At 35.3% G+C, this 25,335-nt stretch overlaps 1 protein-coding gene, 1 non-coding gene and 1 pseudogene across 4 annotated transcripts in view; 2 read left to right on the top strand and 1 right to left on the bottom strand.

Annotated features, from left to right (window-relative positions):
* The window catches only part of Fstl5 (follistatin like 5), a 585,582-nt gene that overhangs the window by 342,648 nt on the left and 217,599 nt on the right, over window positions 1-25,335 (top strand). For all 3 annotated transcript variants that reach the window (XM_052180341.1, XM_052180340.1, XM_052180339.1), the window contains exon 6: window positions 7,208-7,374. In XM_052180341.1, the coding sequence (XP_052036301.1) occupies window positions 7,208-7,374 (167 nt within the window). The remainder of the gene's footprint in view (window positions 1-7,207; window positions 7,375-25,335) is intronic.
* On the top strand, window positions 10,112-10,170 carry LOC127683857 (U7 small nuclear RNA). Its single transcript, XR_007977646.1, has one exon. It is a non-coding gene; the product is annotated as a U7 small nuclear RNA (small nuclear RNA).
* Window positions 19,948-20,948, bottom strand: LOC127683250 (glyceraldehyde-3-phosphate dehydrogenase-like; annotated as a pseudogene).

Genomic DNA, 25,335 nt, shown 5'->3' with positions numbered 1-25,335 from the left:
ACCAGGTGGATGATAATGGCCTGTAACTTCAGCCTTTGGCAGAGGGCAATCACATACAGACTCTAGTATCTGTAGGCATCAAGACATTGAGATACATATACACTTTCTTGTTTACTATGGCTGAACCATTCCATTTATGCAGTTATATAAAGCCACATGATATATATAGACTCTTTTAGCCAAGGTAAAATTAGTTTAGGTTTACTCTTTTGCTTTAAGTTTTATTTATAATGCAACCTATAATAAAAATATATTGCATTTTACACACATTCAGTCTATAATTTTATACACTTTACTTAATAAATTAGTGTATATCTTGGCCTAACTAAGCCAGACTAGCATTTTTTTTATTACCACTTCATTCCTTTGTGAAAATATCATTTAAATTTCAGAGTTATTTAAAACTAAGATATTGAATCATCATTGCTGTCTCATTATGAGAATAATCAATTTATTATACCTAGGATACTTAGTTATAATTTTATTTGAATCTTAGTATGTTGTTAGAATTTGTCTCTAATTAAGTGGTTTTTTGCTTAAGTAAAGGAGGGAAAAGCAGACATAATTAGATATATCATTGGTTAAATTTCTCTTATATGTCATTGTAGTAATAGATGTTATATGTTCATTCAGATCTTTAACACTGTAAAACTGCTTCATATATTTGTTAGTTACACAGAAGAATCTATACTTAGCCTCTGTAAAGTAGATGCACAGTTAATTTAAGATAGTTTTGGTATCCAGTTCTTATTTATTAAAAATAATAAAGTCAAACTAATATCATTCTGGTTTTAGCTCTACTCCAGTTCACAAGTTCTTACCTTATTCTCTTTCTTTTCTTGCATTTTTACACAAATTTCTGCTTAGTCTCTATTAAAATGAATATGTCACAAATATTCCAGTTATCAGTGGAGTTAGAAAGTATTTATCATTTGGACTTTTTCTTCTGGAGTTAGGTTTATTTATCTATTTATTAATTTTTAAACATGTTTGTCATATACTGAAGCTGCAAGCACGAGGCCATGATGGGTCTGCACTACTCATTGGCATATATACTATAGCTTTCAGTTTTGTACTTTTATTGGGCTCCTGAATGTGAGAATGAGTGACTCTCTGTTCTCTGTGCCTTTGCTTTGGTCCTTTCTTTCTGTAAGCTTTCCTTGTCCAACTTCATTCTATTGACTTTTGTTTTATCATATTATGTTTTATCTTATTCTTATCTTTTAGAGGCCTGCTCTTTTCTAATGAGAGACAGATAGGGAATGAATCTGAACAGGATGGCAGGTAGGTAGGAACTGGGTGGAGTAGAGGGAGGGGAGACTAGTCAGGCACTCTGTATGGCATAAGAACTTACTTTTAATAAAGTGGGGTAAAAATCAAAGAAAATGTGTGTATGTGTGTGTATTTGTGTGTGTATACTCATATACACATTGTATGCAAAGAGGAAAATCTCAAATCTCAAGTGTTATACCTCATGAAACATTCCTATTATTTCTGTCTCATTGGAATCTGGAGACAGTTGTTTAGCCTAGGCTGGCTAGCCAGTGCTTTTGTAATTTTAGAAGTGACATTTTTTTTTCATTCCATGTAGCTCCAAAATAAATGAGACAGAGACTACAAGATTTATTTAATCAAGCTTCACTGCACTATAGTTGAATGATTATTAATCTATTCTATTCCTCTAAAGTAATCTCACTACCTCCTAGCCCAAATCACAAAGATACTTGCATTTTAGTATTATCCTGTTTCCCTGCAATAGGTGTGTTTCTGTAGTAGCTTGTAGACCATTTATTCTCGGTGAATCCTTTCTTCTTTCCTGTCTACCTCCTGTGGCTGGGATTAGAAGCCCAGCCCTATTCTCTCTACTGCTCAGCCATTGGCAGATCAAATTTCTGACAAATCAGAGAATAAATGGGGAACAGTGTTTCGACAATATTCAGGCAGGAAATATTTAGAAAAAGCATTGCAATACCATGTCCAAATTGCAACCAGATATGGGGGTGGAAAAGCAGCATTTTAATAATACAAGTATAATGCATGCACAATCCACAATAACATTATGCCTACAAGGCAGCAGCAAGAACCCTCCAATCCACCTACTTAGCTCTGGAGTCACAAGCACATGCCACCACACCCAGCTTTTCACTGGGTGTTGTAGTTTGAACACAAGTTTTCTTGACTCTATGCCAGGCAAGTATCTCCCTTAACCTTGAAGATAAGGGAAAAAATAGATAGTAACCCACAATAAGTAAGTAATTTACATGATTTTGTTTTGCTAAGTTATCAAACAGCAGAAAAAAAAAGAGCTACAGGGGAAATGGCATAACTTCTGAATCTTAAAAACATGAGATAAGGGATAGCATTATCAGAATTCAAGGTCTTCCCTTGTATACTAGAGAGAGCTTCCAGGAAGATGTGACAATCTAGAGACAGCAAAATGCAGATCTTTTCTATCAGAGTCTATGTATAATCCACACAGGTTTCTTTCAGCAGAATATTATATAGATTTGTTGTTGTTTTTGGAATTTTGTTGATGTATTTACCAGAGACTCATTCCATAGCTCAAGGCAGAATTAAACTTGTGATTCTCTTACCACAGTTCTCCAAGCATGGGATTCATAGGTGAAAATACATGAGAATATTTGATATCATGTTACATATGACTTTTCATAATCTGATTTATTAAGATGTTTATAACTAGAGTAAAGGTGAAGTGAGAAGAAAGAAAATGCTGTTATTACTATATGCTGTGGTCTGAACACAAGTAGCCAAAGATGACTCTATAGAATGCCACTATCATTTGTATATATTCAAGCAAAATCACATAAACGACTATGTTTTCAATGTTCCTCTATTAATCTTTGTTTATAAGCTTACAACTACAAGCACTAAGAAACACACAAATACACACAAAATGGAAACACATTTCTTACTTACTGCTAAGTAAGAATCAATTTAAAACAGTTTAAATTGAATCATACATACATACTATAACAGCAAATGCTAATTTATACAATTATGTTTGCATAAATACTTCATCAATAAAGAATTCTTACTGCAAGTTAAGAATAAAGATGCTTAACTTTTAATATTTGAAGATAAATTATATGAAAAAGATTAAACACGGATATGGTGTCCATATAGATGAAAGGATTTCTGCTCAGTTTATCTAAGGGAAGACCCTACTGATTTGAATTTCATTAGTTTCAATAAAAACTATTATCCAAAAAATGTTTGTGGATAAAATTTTCTGTAATACAGCTAGGAATATACACAATTCTAAATACTTTTCCAAAATTTTAATAGTTAATAATTATAATAAGTATTTTAAAATAAATTAAAATATAATTTTAGAGAAAATGTTTTCTGTACATATCAATAATGTCTGTGTAGTAATTCTTTATTCTAATTATGGGTTCTCTTTAAATAAAACAATTTAGAAAGTCAACCCATTGTCAATATTTGTGTTGTTGATCATGTTATATAGTTTACAATGTAATACATCACTATAAAAAGCACAACTACTTTAAATGACATAACAATTCTAGGAGAAAGATTTTGAAGATGTCTTTATATAGTAAGTTTATAACAATTATATTTTAGGTGTCAGCATAGCTTATATTGATATTCTGCTACTAAGATTAGAGTTTTCCTATTAAAAAATGAGGTACAGAACTAAACAGGGAATTCTCAACTAAGGAAAGTCAAATGGCTCTAAAGCACCTAAAGAAATGTTCAGCATTCTTAGTTATGAGGGAAATGTAAATCAAAACAACACTGAGATTCCACCTTATATAAGTCAGAATGGCTAAGATGAAAAACTCAGGGGACAGCAGATGCTGGAGAGGTTGTGGGGGGAAAAGGAACACATCTCCATTGTTGGTGGGATTGCAAAATGGTAAAACCACTCTGGAAATCAGTTTGGCAATTCCTCAGAAAATTAGACATAGTACTACCTGCGGACCCAGCTTTACCACTCCTGGGCATATACCTAGAAGATGCTCCTATATTTAATAAGGACACATGCTCCACTATGTTCATAGCTGCCTTATTTATAATAGCCAGATGGAAAGAACCCAGATGTCCCTCAACAGATGAATGGATACAGAAACTGTGGTATATATACACAATGGAGAACTATTCAGCTATTAAAAATAATGAATTCATGAAATTCTTAGACAATTGGATGGAAAGAGGAAGTTTCACCCTGAGCGAGGCAACCCAATCACAAAAGATCACACATGGTATAGACTCACTAATAAGCGAATGTTAGCCCAAAAGCTCAAAATAAACAAGTTACAATTCACCCAGATCAAGAAACTCAAGAAGAAGGAGGACATAAGTGAGGGTGCTTTGGTTCCTCTGAGAAAGGGGACAAAATACTCACAGGAGCAATAAGGGAGACAAAGTATTGAGCAGAGACTGAAATAAAGGCTACCCAGAAACTTCCCTACCTGGGGATTAATCCTATAAACAGTCACCAAACCCCAACACTACAACAAGAAGCTTATACCAAAAGGAACATGTCATGGTTGTCTCTGGAGGGGCCCTGCCAGAGCCTTACAAATACAGAGGCAGAAGGTAATAACCAAGTATTGGATCCCCAATGGAGGAGGTGGGGTCCCCAATGGAGGAGGTGGAAGGTGGTCAGAAGGAACTGAAGGGGTTTACAGCTCCATGGGAAGAACAATGATACTGGCCATCCAGATGCCCAGGACTCCCAGGTACTAAATCATCAACCAAGAGGTACATATGGTTCCAACCAAAAATGTGGCAGAGGAATGCCTTGCTGGGCATCAGTGGGAGGAGTGGTCCTTGGCCAGGTAAAGGCTCAATAGAGGCCCCAACAAAGGGAAACCGAGGGGGGAGGTAGGATTGAGTCTGGTGGAGGGGCATATATATTGAGGCAGGGGTGGGAGGATGGGTTGGGGGTCTTTGGGGAGGGGGAATAGGGAAAGGTTTTACCATTGGCAATGTAAATGAAGATGATAGTCAATAAAAAAACAAAAAAGAATAAAATATGTTGAGAAAAATAATATATTCTAGTAAAAAAACAAAACAAAAACAAACAAAAAAGATTAGAGTTTTTATTATCCCTAATGTTATTTAAAGAGTATAGATGATGTAAATCAGAAATATAGAGATAATTATTAATAGTTATTATATTCATAGCTATATACTATATATAGTTATATAGTTTTATGTTTATAATATTCTGATTTTATTTTTTAGCTAAGAACACAATTATTTGAAAATTTCAACCTATTCCTATTCATCATCAGGATAATGACCATTAGTTGTGCCTATTTATATATATGTGTAATATCAGCATTTGGGTGCATGCATGTTGGTGCGTTTGTGTGTGTGTGTGTGTGTGTGGAGAGAGAGAGAGAGAGAGAGAGAGAGAGAGAGAGAGAGAGAGAGAGAGAATGTATATATGTATATACATATACATATGTGAGGGCAAAAATATACATGTGTACACATTTGGCAGGAACTATATTAAAGAATGACAGATAGATTGGCAGGGGGTAGGAGGAGGGGTTGGGAATTTTGGAGGAGGGAGGAAACCAGGAAAGGTTTTACCATTTGAAATGTAATGAAGATTATATTCATCAATAAATAAATAAATAAATAAATAAATAAATAAATAAATAAATAAAGCTCCTGTGGAGGAGAAAAAAAGAAAATATTCTCATGTTCATATTGTTCAGGAAACATCAGAAAAGTACAAATATGAGTAAATCTTATTGAGAAAAATTAAAGTACCTATAAAAAATGACTCAGCAAGGTAATTGTTATCTATTTTTCAAGGTTTCTGATATAATTTTAAAAGACAATATTGAATTGAATTGAATCTCTGTAATAAGAGCTTTCAGTTTAAAGACTGCTCTGCCCACTTCTTGAATAATAGAAAATAGTAAGAACCTAAATAACAATTCTTCTTGCCTTGGAGACAAGATATGTTGCAATCAAAAAGGAGTTTGTCTATTTCTGACTTCCCTAGTTAATCATGTGTGGGACTGTGCTAAATGTCACACAAATTATTTAACGTGAGCACTTCCTATGGGTATAGGGATGGTGTAGGTGTCATGTCAGCTCTATTCTTCCAATGTAAAATCATGCCATTAACAGTATTGAGACTGATGATGGTACCACACTCCGAACATCCATTTGTTGGATGGTTAAATGATATAAAAGTCACTTGTATTACTCTTCAAGACAGATAAAGTTAAAAGAACAGAAATAAGAAAAACTGTGAACCTTAACTGGTGAGAACAGAGACAAGTGTATGGGGAGAAATTATAGTTACTACACCAGTTCAAATTAGAAGACATATTGGGGGTCACTCAGTTCCCATAAGAAGTGTCTAAAACCAAACTGACAATTGATATTTTTAACCTGGCTCAGGCTATATAAGTTAAACTGTAATATTCAACAATACTACAGTCAGAATTAAAGTCTGAACATTAAGCGGAAACTACAGGGCAGATCCACATGGGTGCAGAAATGGGAGAAACTGTCAGCTGTTAATTATCATCTGGTGAGGATTGACAGAAAAGAGAAAAGCCAGTCATCTTTCCAAAAATGTGCTCATGACTCTGCATAGTCATTGACAGACATATGAGTATTAGATAAAAGAAATGTTTACGTATAAAATTCAAAGACCAGAAAATGAATGCACTGTATTCTTTTTTTCTACCCTTACAATCCCCCAAATAAATCTACTTTTTAAGAGTCAATTTATTTGTCCCTGCTTAGTGATCTACCCACTCAGCTCTGCAACTGTTCTCTGAGGCTGGCCAATAATTATTCCACCTCTCATCTAGTATAACTCCATCAGACAATAAACAACAAACAGCATCATTTTTTTTTATTTCAATGCTGATGACACAGTATGTGTTGAATTGGTAGTTAAATAATTTATCTCTTTTTCAGGTGCAATCTGCCAGGTTTATTTTAACTCTCCTTCTGATACTCATTTCATGTTTAATAGTTCATTTCCTCATGAGGATGCTTGTCAATCAACTAAATTGAAATGTCATTTTGACCTTTAATTCCAAACAATTTTCTCTTTTCTTCATTTCATTTTTTCTCTGTTATTCAAATTAAAAGCCGAAATCACTGCTATTCAAAACCTTCAAACTAATTAATGTTGGAAAGTGACCTACTCACCAATAATATACTGATACTTTGATCATTGCAGAGGTGATCCAGTTGAGTCTGCCTGAAGATCAGAGAGTAAGCATTACTGCAGCCACTGTGGGACAAAGTGCGGTTCTGAGCTGTGCCATTGTGGGAACGCTGAGGCCCCCTATCATATGGAAGAGGAACAACATTGTTCTAAATAACCTAGATTTGGAAGACATCAATGTGAGTCCGTGAAACTGGGATGCTGTCCAGTGTGTGAATCTTGCATGGATTATGTCAGCCTCTGTGGTATCTGTGGAACTAAATAAATATTGGATATAAAGTAGGAGAGAGTTACTAAAAGATTGTATTTCTATTCTACTAGTTGGTAGGTACCCAACAGAGCAGCTGTAATTATGCAAATCATTTATATTGGTGTAGTAAGATTATTTAGTAATGAATTAATGAGAGAATATATCATCATAACATTTTTATAAATATCTCTTAGATTTCAAATGTAAATTGTCTCTCCAGGAAATTAACATTTAATAATTATTTCAGCAAACACAGTCATTTAAGCTCAAATTTGCATGGATGAAATTGTGCATGTTTGGAGTTCAAGAATAAAAAATTAAGACTTTCACACATAAAAAGTGTGATAATGTACATGAGTGTATGATGTGTATGCGTGAGTGTGTATCCATCCCTGTATGAATGTATGTGTGTTTAGACTTAATAAAAGTTGTTGGGATGGAGTAATATTTAGTTACTTGAAAATATGAATTATGTTTCTTAAACTACATATTCCTTTAGTATTTAAATGTGCCTATTAATTTAGGAATATACATTGCTAATTTATAGAACATATCTCTGATAGCATCCCTTTCTCTGATGAAATGATTTTGCAATAGGGAATTATGTGAAATTGAGATGGAACCTTATTTCAAATTGTTGACCTTTATCCTTTTTGAATGTTTTGTATTTTATTTATTTTTATTTTTGATAATTTCATACATATTAAGGCATCTTAATCTTAAGTACCCCTCAATTCTTCTCTACAACCACTACAAACCCCCACATTTGCTATTCAAATTCATGTCCTTGTTTACTGTTTACATACACACACACACACACACACACACACACACACACACACACACACATACACATTTATCCTGAAGGATTTAGTGCTACCTACAGACACATAAGTCTTCAGCTGACCATCAGAAAATAGCACTCTACTTGGTGCCATAGCCCTAAAATCCCACTGACTCTCTTTCCCTTCAGCAATTCTTGAAAGCCTGTAGCTTCTCAACTAGGGCTGAATTATTTTGAGTCCTTACCCTATCCTTACTGGAATATTGACTGTTTGGGTCCTTTGCATGACTTGTTCAGGCAGCCATAGCCATTGAGAGTCATGGGTACACCATTGTGTCATATGTAGATGAGATTATTTCCAAGCAGTTTTCCAGGGCCCTGGCTTTCTACTTTTCTTAAACCAGTGTTGCAAAAAGATGCTTCTCTGACCAAGGGTGAGAGGAACACTCTTTTATGGGTATGAGAATATGTAATTAGAAGGTAGCTGGATATTATGTGTATATATATCAATGGGAGATTCTTCCTAGGTTCTATGATCTCTGTAACTTACCTCTCCTTTTTCAACATGTGACTAAAAACATAGCACTGAGCTATGGGGCTCATTATAAAGGTAGGCTATGGAGCTGTGTATAGTATCACGTATTTTAATCCCAGCATTTTGGGAGGTAGAAGGCGGTAGATCTCTATGTGTTCAAAGCCAAGTCTGGCACAGTCTTGGTAGGGACAGAATGACATGGTTCTTGCTCTTGGGTTAGGGCCAGCAGGTGTGGGCCTCCACAACTGTGAATGGCTGCTGTGGTATAAAGCCAACCGGTTTGTTTAATAGCTTACATATTTTCACATTCTGCCAAGGAATGTCCTCCCTGTTAATGTTAATGACTCCATGATAATTATAGACAACATGAGTCCAGGAGTTGAAGGTTTGGTTAATGTCTCAGCAAGATGGTAAATGCTGGGACCTTCAGGACAGCCCTTAGGGCTGTGGAAAAGAACTCTAAAAACATGATCTTGAAAATATACAATTTCTTAACTATGCAAAAATATAAGGATGCCATAGGAATTGTACAAGAGATTTCAGGGTTCCAAGGGAACAAGAGCAGCTGTGCTGTGAGCCAACTTGTCAGAAAAAATACTAAGCAGGGAGAAGTGATCTCAGGAGATCCCACTCAGCTAAGCCTAAGTTGGTTTTGTTGTAGTTGTTTTGTTTTGTTTTTAAATGCATACAACTTACAAAGGCAGACAGAATCCCAAGTTCAGGGTCAGCCTGGGACAGAGCAAGGTTAGGCCCAGGTATGGTAGAAATGGTAATTTCAAGAATTGGTCCCACCCACTCACTACCTTATTGTTTATGATTAACTGAGGCAGGCAGATTTCTGAATTTTTGGAATACCCAAAACATAATCCACACATCAAATGAGGTACAAGAAGAAAGGAGGAGTGGCCCCTGGTTCTGGAAAGACTCAGTGAAACAGTATTCAGCAAAACCAGAACAGGGAAGTGGGAAGGGGTGGGTGGGAGGACAGGGGAAGAGAAGGGGGCTTGCGGGACTTTTGGGGAGTGGGGGGGCTAGAAAAGGGGAAATCATTTGAAATGTAAATAAATTATATTGAATAAAAAAAAAAGAAAAAAAAAAGAAAGGGTGCTTTTTGTCTCCTAAGAATCAAGATTGTGTGTGTATGTGTATGTGTGTGTGTGTGTGTGTGTGTGTGTGTGTAAGTGTGATAATTTATAGGATAATCAAAAGGGAACCTGGAATAAATAACTGGATTGATATGTAAATAAAAATCTGCTTTTGATCTGTGGATGAGCTAGGAGAAAGAGAAAGCAGTTCTTTAGAACGTTCAGTAGCAAGAGCAGAGCTACCTGAAGATCTTTGGGAAGCAAAAGCAGCTCTTCAAGAATTTTTCTAACAGGGATTCTGACTTTTTTCAGAATACCCATGAGCTTTACAGAGAGCTTTCAGAATGTTTACTAGTAGAAAGAACTGTCTGGAGCAGAAAGTCAGTTCTCTCAACCATAAAGATTTTAGAATAGCAAGAAAAACCTGTTTAGAGCACAGCAGGACACACACACACACACACTCACACACATACACACAAAGAGAGAGAGAGAGAGAGAGAAAGAGAGAGACAGAGAGACAGAGAGACAGAGAGACAGAGAGACAGAGAGACAGAGAGACAGAGAGACAGAGAGACAGAGACAGCTACAGAGACAGAGATAGTGCAGTCTGGAAAGCCATATTAGCACAAAATAGTCCATCAGCTTGCACCCTCAATTTGACTATCTGTACCACATAACCCTGTGACCATCAGTCACTTAGGGCAATGCCTAAGTCAAGGCCCTGGTATTCTGGCTGAACTTCACCCCCACAGTTACCTGGCAACAGCCAGGTAGCCTGGCCCACTATGAAAGGGTCTTCTTGGCCCCTCCTCCCTCTTGTGCTCTTTCTTGTCCCCCTTTTTGCCCTTCTCTCTTGCTCTCTTCTCTTCTCTTCTCTTCTCTTCTCTTCTCTTCTCTTCTCTTCTCTTCTCTTCTCTTCTCTTCTTTCTCACTCTCTTTTCTTACCTTTCTCTTTCCCCATTCTTTTCCCCTCTTTCCACATGGCTATCATCTCCCTACTTCCCCTCTCTCACTCTATTCTTCTATAATAAAGCTTGAAAACCATGGGCTGTGTCGTTTTATCAAACTCCCTTGCTGGAGCAATGGAACAGGCCTCTCAGAATTTCCAGCCAACAGAAAAGACCAGGTCTCACACCCCTGGCTTGGTCTCCTTCAATAGGTACACAGAGCCAGAACAGGCCCTCCAGGAGCACCCAAGCTGCATTAGAATGGGCCTGCAACTTTCAAGTTGTTTTTGCCCATCCCAAACACGACTTCTCCCAAAGTGAGACAAGGTTTGTCCTTTACAGTACAAGGTCAGCCTGGTTTACTGCTAAGCTTTAAGACATACAGAACTATAAGGTTAGATCCTCTTTCATAAATTCTTAGGTAAAAAACACGTTAAATGCTGTATTTAGAACAAACTACGGGTGTCTTTTGTTGAGTCTTATACTCAATATCTTTCTTAGTTTCCTTACTTGCCTTTCTTCTCTTCCTCTTATGCATATTTCAAAGAATATAGGTATCCTCAACATTGCCTAAGACAATAGGCATTTACCTATTGTTATATGTTAAGTTGCATATAGTACTAAGGAAGTCTGAGATTTCCCAGGAAACACTAGGTTCAACTTTTTGCAATAACAATACACACAAAACTGGAGGGTATTATTTATTTCAAGTCACTATTCCTTTAGAAAACTTGCTGTCATATCTGCTTACCAACATCTTATTGGATGGAAAAGGATGTCGTTGCATTCACTGAGCTGAATGGATCTGTCTGCATCCTTATTCCAATTTCTTGCCAAATTCTTGAAAGAGCTATTCAGTGTTTTTGGTTTTCAAGTTATCTAGTCCTGCTAAATTGAGTAAACAGAAAGGAGGCTGACATAGAAATACAGGTACATCTTCAGGAAATACATGGGCAGATGATAAATTGGAAGACAGGTGTGGCATAATTGAGGACTGAACACTCACTATGTGGCCATTGTAGAGGCTAAAGCTAGAAAAATCACTATCAGCGATCACTTAGAGACCACAGCTCTTACTCTGTTTCATTTTATTTTAGAAACAATCAACCCCACACAGTCTTGTCTGCATCTTATTTATATTATCAATGGCTATTTTGCTATTGATAATAATTATTAATATATACTTTATTCTCACATAGTCTAAACTTTGAAGTAAAGTTATATTGTATTATTCAGATTAAAATTCTAGTTTGACATTCTACTATCAAGAATTAATTCAATATAGTTAAACTATAGCATAAATATAAATGGCAGATTCTTGTTATATTCAGTACTACAAAAATGACTACATATATATATATATGTATACATAAATATATATTATTTTCTACCTTTACAAGAAGCCAAATACAACATGACAATGCTGATCATATATAGTAAGAAAATGATTTCATAAAATATAGAATAAAAATGATATAATTTATATTAATATGACCTTCGTTTTACAGAAAGTGTTACTAGATAAACAAAGAATGTTCAGATAATCTTACACTTAAATGTTATAAATATATATTTTTTAATTTTAAGTATGAAATACTTATTCAAAGGCCTTCCTGTTTTTCTGAAACTGCTTAATTTATGCTTTCTAGATGTGACTTTTTAGTAGTATGACATTCAAATTATTTTGAATACTGTATTAAGTCATTTTGCTTCAAAGGATGCTCTGCATTATTTCAGTGGTGTTAAGTGCTGGAACTGACAAAATTACATGCAAATTATATCCATAAACTTTGTGCATATATATTCTCTGAACATTTTTTTGGTTCAATATATTCCTCTGTATATCAATCTAAATTATGTCAAGGGTTAAAGACATCTGTGCGTGAAGGAATGCAAACATACTGCTGGAATGGTTGCCCTGAAGCTAAATCTTATACCACACCCAGGATCCTGGCTTTCATCTCTAAGGACATATCAGGGTTTGTGAATACTGCAAGGGCTATAACTACCAAAATGTACTTTAATAGTCTAGATTCTACACTGAACATCACAAAATAGGTTTAAGGTTATCTCTGCTTTTGAGGAATCTTTCTGGAAATACTACACACATATAGATAGAAAATATGTTATAATAACTACAGTAAACATTGTGTGAAGGTGGATGGAAGAAATTATTTAGCCAGGCACATGTCATCTCCCCACATTATGTTACTGAGGTGAAAGAGGGAGATAGATATTGTTGCCAACAAGAAACCTTTATCATTCTAAACCAGGACATTTAAGATACCCATAATATTCTAATTTATTCTATCCTTTTTGTTTGTTTTGTGTGCTGGTTAAATATGATTATCCATCTAGCTTAAACCTTAGCAACACTAAACACAATTGATTTTCTGTGTTAAATTGAACAAGAACTCACTTGATGATGTGTTTGGATAGTTTAACAGGACTTTCCCCTTATGCACCTTCCCCAGTTGCCTGTAGGTACAGTTTTTTTACTCGAATTATTATTTTTTTCACACTATGGGCATGAAATTTAATCCACCTATCAAATAAACTACCTCAACTAGAATGTATACTCTTTCAAAGGAAGTATAAAATCATTTTGTATTCTGTTAGGAAAAGAAAAAATGCAAATGTAGTAATTTACTACTGGAATACTGGGCTCACGTGCAGATTTCATGATCTATCATTCCCTGGACAGTTTTTCAAAATTTAAATCAGATCAAATATATGCCTCTGGGCAACTGAATAATATCCATTTTGTGATCATCTCTGCTGATAGTTACCTGTCAGCATAGGCTGAATTGTGATTCAGTTATTCTCTTTCCTGACTTTAGTAGCTAATATTTTATTGACTACCATTGGCCTGAGCTACTGATTTCTCTGATCCCATTAAAGCTCTTTATAAGGTGTTGCAGAATGCTCATGGTCTGAAACTTTGTTTTCTAACTCCTGTATATATAAAACATTCTGTCATGTTTACATTCATGAGCCAATTAGTCTGTTTCTCTGTGTGTGTACAGAGAGAGAGAGAGAGAGAGAGACAGAGAGAGAGAGAGAGAGAGAGAGAGAGAGAGAGAGAGAGAGAGAGAGAGAGACTTCCTTACAGGAGGTGCTTCCCAGATAATGAGAATACTGAGGTATACTGTAATGGGTATCTCAGTTGCATGGGCATTACATACTTTCAAAGAGATCTTTACAGATTTTTTTAAGTCATTGGGCATTTCCTTACTTAAGGAGAAATCAACTGAAATTCTATAAACTTCAGCCCTAGCAAATCCACAACTTCTTCCTGTCCTACTTTATTAATTTTGGATGCCTTTCTTAAAGTCACATGGATTACTAAAGAAAGAAGGCTGATGACTGCTAACATCTATGGTACATTCTTTTTTATCGTTTCCACTGTGGTGAAAAAAAATGTAGTGCGAGATCAATCTTCCTAAATTTTTAAGTGCACAATAAAGTCTTGTTAACAATAGACACACTATTTTACAGCACATTCCTAGAACTTATTTATCTTCCATAACAGACCACTGGTAATAACTCATTTTCCTCCCACAGTCCACAGAGACCATTATTCCACACTATATTTCTATGATCTTGACTTTTGTAGCTTCCTCATAAAGTGGAATCATGTGGAGATTTTTCTTTGTGACTGTCTTATTTCTCTAAACATAATAACCTTCAGGTTTATCAATGTTGCTTATTATAAGGACAAATAATGGTACATCTTCTCATTTTCACATACTTATTAATTTGTTTACCTTGGTATCTTAGTTAAGGTTTTCCTATTGCTGTGACAAAACCCCAACAACCAAAAAGCAAATAGGGGAGAGAGAGGTTATTGACCTTACACTTCCACATTGCTGTACATCACCAAAGAAAGTTAGGATAGGGACTCCAACAGCATAGGACAGGAGTTAATGCAGAGGCCAGGAAAGGATGTTGCTTACTAGCTTGCTACCTATGGCTTGATAAGCTTGCTTTCTTATAGAATGTAGGACTACCAGACCAGGAGTAACACCACCCACCATGGGCTGGGCACTCCTGCATTGATCACTAGTTCAGAAAATGCCTTTTAGCTGGGTCTCATGGAAACTGAAACTCCTTCCTTTCCAATTACTCTGTGTCAAGTTGATACATTAAACTATCAAGTACACTTGGCTACACTCAAATATACATTTGCATATAAATATATTTTGAGTTGGTGATTACAATTATTTTGTAAGTACTCCCAAAATGGGATTGGTTATTGATATGATAATTTATTTTATAATTTCTGAAAAAGTGTATGCAATGATTCATTCTAAATACTATGTAATATATTGTAAGAAAGTATCCATAGATTCAAGTGGATCTATAACTTTGACTAATCATTCCATTTTTATTTATCTTTTTATTTGGCAATAGTCATCCAAATGCAAGAAATAATACATACATTTTATTATTGTATCTATGTTTGTTATTATCTTGTGTATACGATAGGTCAGTGTCTGCATGTACCATGGAGCTTCTGTGGAAGGCAGAAGGCAACCTTGTGGAGTGAGGTATCCCCTTCCCACCTTGCATGGATAGCAGAGACTGAACTCACTTTCCCTGGTTTGCCTCTATATTCAAGAGCCATCTCTCTGGTTCTCCTTTATGGTTCCAGTTTTGACTTTCTATTAATGTTATCAAGTCTCTTTTGTTTTATTCGATATAATTTATTTACATTTCAAATGATTTCCCCTTTTCTAGCCCCCCCACTGCCCGAAAGTCCCGTAACCACCCTTCTCTTCCCCTGTCCTCCCACCCACCCCTTCCCACTTCCCCGTTCTGGTTTTGCCGAATACTGTTTCACTGAGTCTTTCCAGAACCAGGGGCCACTCCTCCTTTCTTCTTGTACCTCATTTGATGTGTGGATTATGTTTTGGGTATTCCAGTTTTCTAGGTTAATATCCACTTATTAGTGAGTGCATACCATGACTGATCTTTTGAGTCTGGGTTACCTCACTTAGTATGATGTTCTCTAGCTCCATCCATTTGCCTAAGAATTTCATGAATTCATTGTTTCTAATGGCTGAATAGTACTCCATTGTGTAGATATACCACATTTTTTGCATCCACTCTTCTGTTGAGGGATACCTGGGTTCTTTCCAGCATCTGGCAATTATAAATAGGGCTGCTATGAACATAGTAGAGCATGTATCCTTATTACATGGTGGGGAATCTCAAGGCATCTGTCATGCCATTTGTATATTTTCTTGATGGAATTGTCTACTTAGTTTCTCTCCCATATTTACTTGTGTTAAAGATTATAGTGATTACTATTAATATTATTATTATGCTTATAAGTTGGAGTCCATAAAATCAACATGCTTTCATAACAGAAACATTTAATGAACTAGGCACAGAAGGAAACCTGAAGGTAAGTGTTACACATGGGAATATGAGAGGTGGAAACAACTCATTGGTGAAATGAATAATTCTTCCTGTGAAATCAGAAGAGCCACACCGCACAGTCTCATAATTGTTTTCATCACATCAGAGGCCATCTAAGCCAGGGTGAGAAGTCAAATAGAGAAATGCACTGCATGAGAGCCTCCTGCCAGATGTAGATGAAAATATTACATAAAAGTATTAGGCATGATCACTCTCATAATAGCCCCATTTCTGAACTGTGTTTCAGTGTTTGTCATAGAGTTTCTCCCCATTTAAGGAAGAGTGTTCCATCAAAACCTATCACCGGTGGGTTACAAGCAACTGAAGCTCACATTTGAAAACAAACCAGATTCTGCCACTAATGTGACAAATTACCAGTTTCTTAAATTTTAGAGAGAGAAACAGTTCTGAGGCAAGCGATTAAGTTAGTGAGAGTAGTCTAGGAAGGTTTTATATAGTAATAAACAAATTGGCATTGTGTGGAAGAATTTTAAGTTATTGCATACATAGCATGGACTATTAAATCTATTTAAAATTGTTTCAAAAGTATGTATTATATGTTGTTTATGATTAGAATTAGCCAGTCATATCAAGTCCTTTCAATTTGTTGGGAGGAATTCTATAGTAGAATATGCTAACTATGCCACCTAATTTTAATACTTACAGCAATGGGAAAATATTTTCTAAATTTGACCCCTCAGTCTCATATTAACTTTAAGTTGTTTAAAATTTAAGAAAATGTTTTTAGGTCTAAGAATATGCTTTTTTCTTGGAAATGCAAGTTATAATAAAAAATGAGTTAAGTACAGAAATCTATACTCACCAAGATAAAATAAATAATAATGTACTTTTTCATAATCTGTCAAATACAAATGGACTGGACATTGTGATTGTAACTCTTACATGATAGTTCTCATAATACTTTAGTAATGCTCTTATTGTATATGGCTTATTTTTATAAGAGAAGAGCCTTTTACTGGATTAAAATGGGGTAATTTTGTGGTTGATCGTTTGCTCTTGTGTATTCAGATGATCAGTTCTGTGGCCCCTGTACATGGGTATAATATTAACCAGTGTGCTATAAAGAGCCCTGGCTATACAAAAGACTCTGGCTAACAGTAGACTAGAGCTTGTGACTTGGTAGAAGAGAAAGAAAAGCAGAATTTTCCATGTGGAGAGGGACTAGGAGATGCCATGCAAACACACATGGAGCAGGGAAAGTCAGAACAACACTAACATGCAAAATTATGGATTTTGGCTGGAAAGTAACCAGATTAGTTTGGATAAGTACAATAGACTAATAACTTCTCAGTTATTATTCCATAATTGTTGATTAAATAAATGTTGCCGTCTTTGTTTCATTTATTTGAGAGCTATACAGGCTAGAATGGTCACAAATTCTCCATGAAAATACTGTAACAAAGGAAAGATTGAATAGAAGAAGGACGTCACCACGAAGCAGGATAACCAAAAGGTGGAACTTGAGCATGTTGCCAAAGCAGGCTTGCATTGAAGACACACATGAAATACAGCAAGACACAGTTGGCAAGCAATTATCTGGTTATTAATAGCCTATCTTGGTAATAATAGTTTCAGAAACTGCCAGTGTACATTTGTTTCTTGTTAATAAATTCTGATGACACTGTATTGATTACTTGGGAGCTTAATGGGAACATATAGGGAAGAACCCCCCCCCTAAAATATTATAATATTTGGAAAAACAATTAAAAATAAATTAACAAGATTTCTCTTTAATATTTTAAAAATCAACACAGCATTTTTCACTCTGAGATATAATACAGGAAATCATCATAACTAGTGATTTACTAAAAAGAATGAAAATTTGCTTCTGTAGATCTTCAGGTATTTACTGAAAACGATAGAACATCCCAGCCCTGAGGTGCTTGACTAAGAAGAATCAGAAATTCCAAGTCATTCTTATTTACATCATTAGTCCAAGGACAGCATAGGGTATATGAAACCATGTCTTCTAAATTAAAACAAACAAAAATCAAAACAAAACATTTCTTCCTCACAAATCTAACATGAAATAGCAATGATATTTTAAGTTTTATAAATAAATTATTCATTATATTTTAATTTTTTAGTAGAATATATATTTTTATTTTTTTCTTTTATTAAAACTTATCATTGTCCCATAAAAAATATCCTGATAAAGTTTCCCTTCCTTCTATCCCTTCTAGTACCACCCAATTTCCCCTCTCATTTGAATCCATTCCAAGTTGGTTTGCCATTAGAAAGAAACAGGCTTGAAAGTGAGAACCAAACATGACAAACTAAAAAATAATTAATTAGTTTAATAATAATTAAAGTAAAAACCATCACATCCAGGCTAGACAAAGTAACCAAACAAAAAAAAATAAGAAGAGTCCCAAGAGCAGTCATAATATTCAGAGACCCAAAGTGAAAGCTATAATGTAAGGCAGAGTGTGGACATTATTTCTGCAGATGGAGCCATGTTGTCTGTTTGGCAAGAGCTTTTCACTTCCTTAGCAATGACATGGGTTATTTGGGGATTTCCTTGGGACTTTCTTTTTCATGACAACTTAATTGAGTGAAAGCTAATCTCATGACTAGAAGTCTTGTTTGGTAACAAAAGATGGCCTTTAGGGACTTCATATCCCCATTATTAGGAGACCTCATTAGGATCAACTCCATATATTTTAGGCAGTTTGACTACACTGTTTCCACATCATCACTCGAATGCCCTTCAATTCCAGATGTCTCTCCACGAGTTTCCTCCATCATCCATATTCCCATTTCCCAACTTATTCTTCTATCCCATATGCCCCATTTACCCATAAAACTTAGTTGATTTCTGCCAAAGTACCCTCCCTGTGCTTTGTCCATACCTATGCATGTATGTATTTTAGATTCATTTTCACTTATTTAGTGACAAATATCTACATATAAGTGAAAATATAACATACTTCTCATTCTTTGTCTGGGTTACCACACTCAGGACATTTTTTTCTTGTTATATTCATTTGCCTACAAACTTTGTGATGTCATTAACAGCTAAGCAATATTCCATTTCATGTATATACCACATTGTCTTTGTCCACTCTTCTGTTGATGGACATCTAGGATGTTCCCAGTACTTCCTAGTAGTTTCTGGCTATTATGAATAGAGTAGCAATGAACATTGTTAAGCAAGTGCCCTTGGGGAAAAGATGAAGCATCTTGTGACTATATGTTTAAGAATTGTATAGCTTGACCTTGAGCTAGATTGATCCTAAATTTCCATAGAATCACCATATAGATTTTCATGGTGATTGTATAAATATGTACTTCCTACAGAAATGGATAAATGTCTGCTTTCTTCCATATCCTCCCCAGCATGACCTGATCAGGTTAGTGACCTTAGCCATTCTGAAAGGTATAAGATGGGATCTCAAAGTGGTTTTATTTTGCTTTTTCCTGATGACTAAGGATGTTGAGCATTTCTTAAGTATCTTTCAGGTGTCTGAGAGTCTTCTATTGAGATTTCTGTGTTTATATTTGTGACATCATTTTTTGTGAGTGCAGCAAACTTTATTGATTGTATTCAAGAGAGTAGGGAGTACTCCCTCATGTTATTATGGGGGTCTGGGATGGAAATTGTGAGGGAGATGCTCAGTGTTGGGGGTCAAATTGGGACAGGTACTCCTCAGCAACCATGGGCCTCTCTTTTGCTCTCTTACTGTGGTGGGTGGTTCAGGGCTTATTACTTCTTGGAGGCCATGTAGGCCATGAGGTCCACCACCCTGTTGCTGTAGCCATATTCATTGTCATACCAGGAAATGAACTTTATGAAGTTGTCACTGAGAGCAATGCCTGCTCCAGCATTAAAGGTGGAAGAGTGGAAGTTGTTGAAGTTTCAGGAGACAACTTGGTCCTCAGTGTAGCCCAGGATGCCCTTTAGTGGGACCTCAGATGCCTGCTTCACCACCTTCTTGATGTCATCATACTTGGTAGGTTTCTCCAGGCAGCATGTCAGATCCACAACAATATATTGGGGGTAGAAATACAGAATGCCATACCAGTGAGCTTCCCATTCAGCTCTGAGATGACCTTGCCCACAGCCTTGGCAGTAGCAGTGGATGGAGGGATAATGTTCTGGGAAGCCCCACTGCCATCTTGCTACAGCTTCCCAGAGGGGCCATCCACAGTTTTCTGAGTGGCAGTGATGGCATGCATAGTGGTCATGAGCCTTTCCATGATTCCAAAGTTGTCATGGATGACCTTGGCTAGAGGAGCTAACCAGTTGGTGGTGCAGGATGCATTGCTGACAATTTTGAGTGAGTTGTCATATTTCTTGTGGTTCACACCTATCACAAACATAGGGCATCAGAAGAAGGGGCAGAGATGATGACCATTTTGGCCCCATCATTCAAGGGAGCACCAGCCTTCTCCATGGTGGTGAAGGCACCAGTAGACTCCACAACATACTCAGCACCAGCATCACCCCATTTGATGTTTGTAGGATCTTGCACATGGAAGATGGTGATGATCTTCCCATTGATAACAAGCTCCCCATTCTCAGCCATGACTATGCCTTTTAATTTGCCATGGGTGGAGTCATACTGGAACATGTAGATCATATAGTTGAGGCCAATTAAAGGGTCATTGACGGCAACACTCTACTTTGCCAGATGCTGAACAGAAGGCAGTCCTGGTAACCAGGCACCTAATACAGCCAAATCCATTCACACCAGCTTTCACCATTTTGTCTATAGGACAAGGCTGCCACTGCACAAGAAGATATGTCTGTCTGTGGAACAGGGAGGAGCAGAGAGCATATACCCCATTTTTTGACTGGCTTATTGGTAATTGTTGTTATTTTGTTTTGTTTTGTTTTTGCTATCTATTTTCTTGAGTTCTTTATGTATTTCAGATATTAGTCCTACATTAGAAATGAAGTTATAAAATTTGTTTCAAATTCTATAGGTTTCTATTTTATCTGATAGATAGTATCTTTTGTGAAGATTTCCTGTTTCACAAAATTTATTAATTGTTGATCTTTTATCCTGTGCTGTCAATGTTTTGTTTAGGATATCTTCTACTATGATACAGAGTTCAATGCTAATCACCACTTTCTCTTCTATCAAGTTCAGTGTTTCTGGCTTTATCTTGATGGCTTTGGTCTAAGTAGACTTGAGGTTTAGATAGGGTGATAAGCAAAGGTCAATGTGTATTCATCTATATGCACACAACCAGTTTGACCACAGGTTAAAGATGCTATATTTTTTCCAGTGTGTATTTGCAGCTTCTTTATCAAAAATCACTTGTACACTGGTGTGTGAATTTATGCTTGGTTCTTCAGCTTGAGTCTATTCACCAACATGTTTGCTCTGATGCCAGTGCCATGTTATTTTTATTACTGTATCTCGGTTGTACAACCTGCAATCAGGAATGGTGAGACATACTGTGGTTTTTTTCTTGTTCAGGATTGTTTTAACTACCTTGGAATTTTTTTCATTTCCATATGAAGATGAGAATTGTCCTTTCAAGGTCTGTAAAGATTTGTTTTAGAATTGTGATGTGGGTTGCACTGAATCTATAAATTACTTTTGTAAAGATGATCATATTTTAGTATATAAATCCTACCAATCCTTGAGTATGGAGAATCTTTACATCTTCTGATATCTTCTTAAAATTCTTTCTTCAAAGATTTCAAGTTTTTTCATGCAATATGGGTATCTTTTTCCTGGGTTCCCTTTTAGCTCACTTAGGCAGAAAGAGCAGAAGCAGTGAGCAGGGGCACACAGTTAACTGTGAGTATAGTCTAGCTTTAGTGAGACAGCTCTATGTTATTATTCCAAGGATAGGGTGTATTAAGAATCTTAAGGGTATGGGTGGAAATGGTTAATTAGTCATAATTAAGCATGCAATTATTATATTGGTAGAGAGAAAAAAAGGGACTTGTTGAAGGTTTTAACAGTGATCTCAACATTTTATACATTTACATAAAAGCAACATTTTCTCAACACTATGCAAGTCTTTCCATGTTCCATATTTATTAGGTCTAGTGCTTTCCTGTTTTGGAGCAGGACTCTGACAATAGAGTTCATCTGTTGATGAAGGGATCCAAGGCTGTCAGTTGTGGATGGCATCACCTGATCAAACTTATAGTTAAAGTTTCCAACTAGGCGGTGCATCTGTTCCATGGCAGCTGGTTAGGCCCTAGAAGATTCTAGGGGTATGTCAAATCCAAATTCTCCTTGAGCAGGATGGCATATCTCTGTCTGCTCTGTAGCAGTAATACTGTCTTCTCCTCCTCCTTGTCCTCATAGAAATAAAACTGGAATGATCACAACAGGAGTGTAAAACCCTGGCAGTGGGATGTCTGTGCAGAGGGAATCATCTATAAATAATGATACTTTGAATTCTTCCTTTTTACTTTGAATCCCTCTGAATTCCTACAGTTGTCTTAATTCTGATTTTGATTTGACTTTTCTAAGTGATACATATTAAAATTATCCATTCCTTTTAGATTTTCGCTTTTTGGAGTAGATACATTTAAAAAATATTTTCCTCAAATCTGGAATCCCTTGTTTCTGATTTTGTTAATTTGGATATTTTTTCTCTCCACCCTTTAGTTAGTTCCAATAAAGGTTTGATTATCTTGTTGGTTTCCTCAAAGAACTAACTCTTTGTTTCTTTGATTTTTTTATATTGTCTTTCTTTGCACTTTACTGATTTCAGACACCCATCCTCCCCATTTGATTATTTCTTGCAGTCTATCCATCTTGGGTGTGATAACTTCTTTTCTTCTACAGCATCCCGGATTGCCATTAAGTTGCTTATATGAGAACTCTTCAGTTATTTGTTGTTGTTTTGTTTTGTTGTTATAGATAAATTGTGCTTTGAACTTTCACTTACATTAAGTACTTATTTTCATTGAAGTCTCAAAATTATTTGATTCTTTTCTTTATTTCTGTCTTGACTCAGTTTTCATTAGACAGTAGTTCAGTTTCCATTATTTTTGTTGTTGGTGGTGATAGTAATGCTGGTGTTGCTATCTGGCTTTAATCTATGAAGGACTGATAGGACACAGGGAGTTATTTCAGTTTTCTTGTTTCTTTTGAGACTTGTATTTTGTCCAAGTCTATGTTCATTTAAGGAGAACATTATAAGAGGTTCAGAGATAAAAGCATATTCTTTTGTGTTTTGGTTGAATGGTATATAGATATACCATTAGGTCCATTTGCCTTATAATCTCTATTAATTCCAGCATTTCTCTGCTCAGTTTTTGTCTCAATTAAACTGTCCATTGCTTAGAGTATTGAAGTTTCCCATTATCATTGTATGGCTGTCAATATGTGATTTATGCTGTCATAGTGTTCTTTTACAAATGTTTATGCCATTGTGTTTGGAGCATAGATATTAAGAAATGAAATGCTATCTCAATGAATTTATCCTTTGATTAGTATGTAGTGTCCTTTTCTATCTTCTTTGATTAGTTTTGAATTTGAAGTATGTTTTTAGTAGATCTTAGAAAATATCAAAGACCAACATAAATTTTAGCCTTTGTTGTACATGTTCTAAGCCTCCCATCCTCGAAGTTTCCATATATATATACATTTGGCTAGTAACTGTTAACTACAAAGCTGATTCAATGGGTGAACTTTCTGGAGTATTGGCTAACAGATAAATCTCTGCAAATAATGCCTGAACTGTAGACAAGACTTCCCAGTATATGGCAGTCATATTAGATTTAGTTCAAAATCATACTGATATTTTAAAGAATATTTTTATGCCATGTAACTGAATTAAACAAAAAGAAAGATGTTATTGAAATCTTCTGTAATAAAATTAAATATCAAGAACAGAATATGTTTGCTGATAGGCTTAATCTTTGTTAATATTTATACAACATTAGTACTTCTTTGAACAATCCCAAGCTTAACATGGATTTCCACCTATCAGCTGATAAATTTAGAAGCATCTTTTTCCAGGCAACAGAACACAGCCATAAGTATCTCCTCTTTACATTACTACTTATTCATTTTTACAGAAGATATATTATACATCTAAAAACTGTTCCTGAGAGACATTAAATTAAAACATATTTTATATGACTTTCCTATTCCATTTGTTCTCTTTTAAATTTCCTTTTTTATTTGCTAATAATATTTAACTGCAGTTAGATGTTCTGTTAATCAAAGGATCGAGTATCAACTCTTAAATTAGAAAACTCTTTATAAGCCCAATTGACTATTTGACAGGAATATTTCATATTTTATTCACATTCAAAATGGAAAATAATTGGTAAGGAAGTATTCCATGTATCTCAGATTTAATAATTTAGAAATATATTTTTTGTTTGATATATGCTTTCAAAGGTTAAAATTTACAAGTTTTAACTGTAGAAAATTAGTTAAAAATCCACAATTAGATGAATAAAAAAGTCCAGTTTTATGAATAAAAGTGTTATTAGCCTTTAAATTATGTAAATGTTTAAGACTTTGAAAATGTCCACTCCAATGCCTTATACACTTGATCACCATATCCACTTGGACCAATTTCCTTCTATAAAATAGGAAACTATCTATTATAGAAACTATAGATAGTTCTATCTACTATAGAAACTATCATATAATAATTATTATACTTGTGGGTAGAAAAATGCTGCTGTCTGTAATTAGTGTGGGAAGAGCCACATAAAAATTGTTGTGATTGTTAACTTTGGAGCAGATATTGCTGTATACAAGAATGAATCCTGGATAAGCAAACCACAGTTTCACTAGTCAAACAAAAAGTATCATTAAATGAAATGTAGTACAGATGCGTTTTATCATTTCCCAACAAAAAGGTCTAGAAATTTATTCTAGAATGTTCTTCTGTCAGTATATTTATTCAAATAGAAGAGAGAATTTGAATTTACTCTCTAAAACTTATAATAAATATGCACATAAACTGTAGAGTTTGCTATTACTAATAGGTATTCAAAATGTTACAGGACTTGTTTGCCCAAGGAGGATATATGACACATTGAATAGGAGTTAAGCTGCCAAGTGAATGAAACACAACAGTGTCAAACTCCAGGGTAATGTAATTTATATTTTGTATGTATGGCAAGAATGAAAGATGAACCTACAAACTGAAAGAA

Source organism: Apodemus sylvaticus, chromosome 4 (genome assembly GCF_947179515.1).
Source record: "Apodemus sylvaticus chromosome 4, mApoSyl1.1, whole genome shotgun sequence".
In the NCBI taxonomy this organism is placed as follows: Eukaryota; Metazoa; Chordata; class Mammalia; order Rodentia; family Muridae; genus Apodemus; species Apodemus sylvaticus.
The sequence above is the reverse complement of the archived record's forward strand: the minus strand, read 5'-3'. Positions and strand labels throughout refer to the sequence as shown.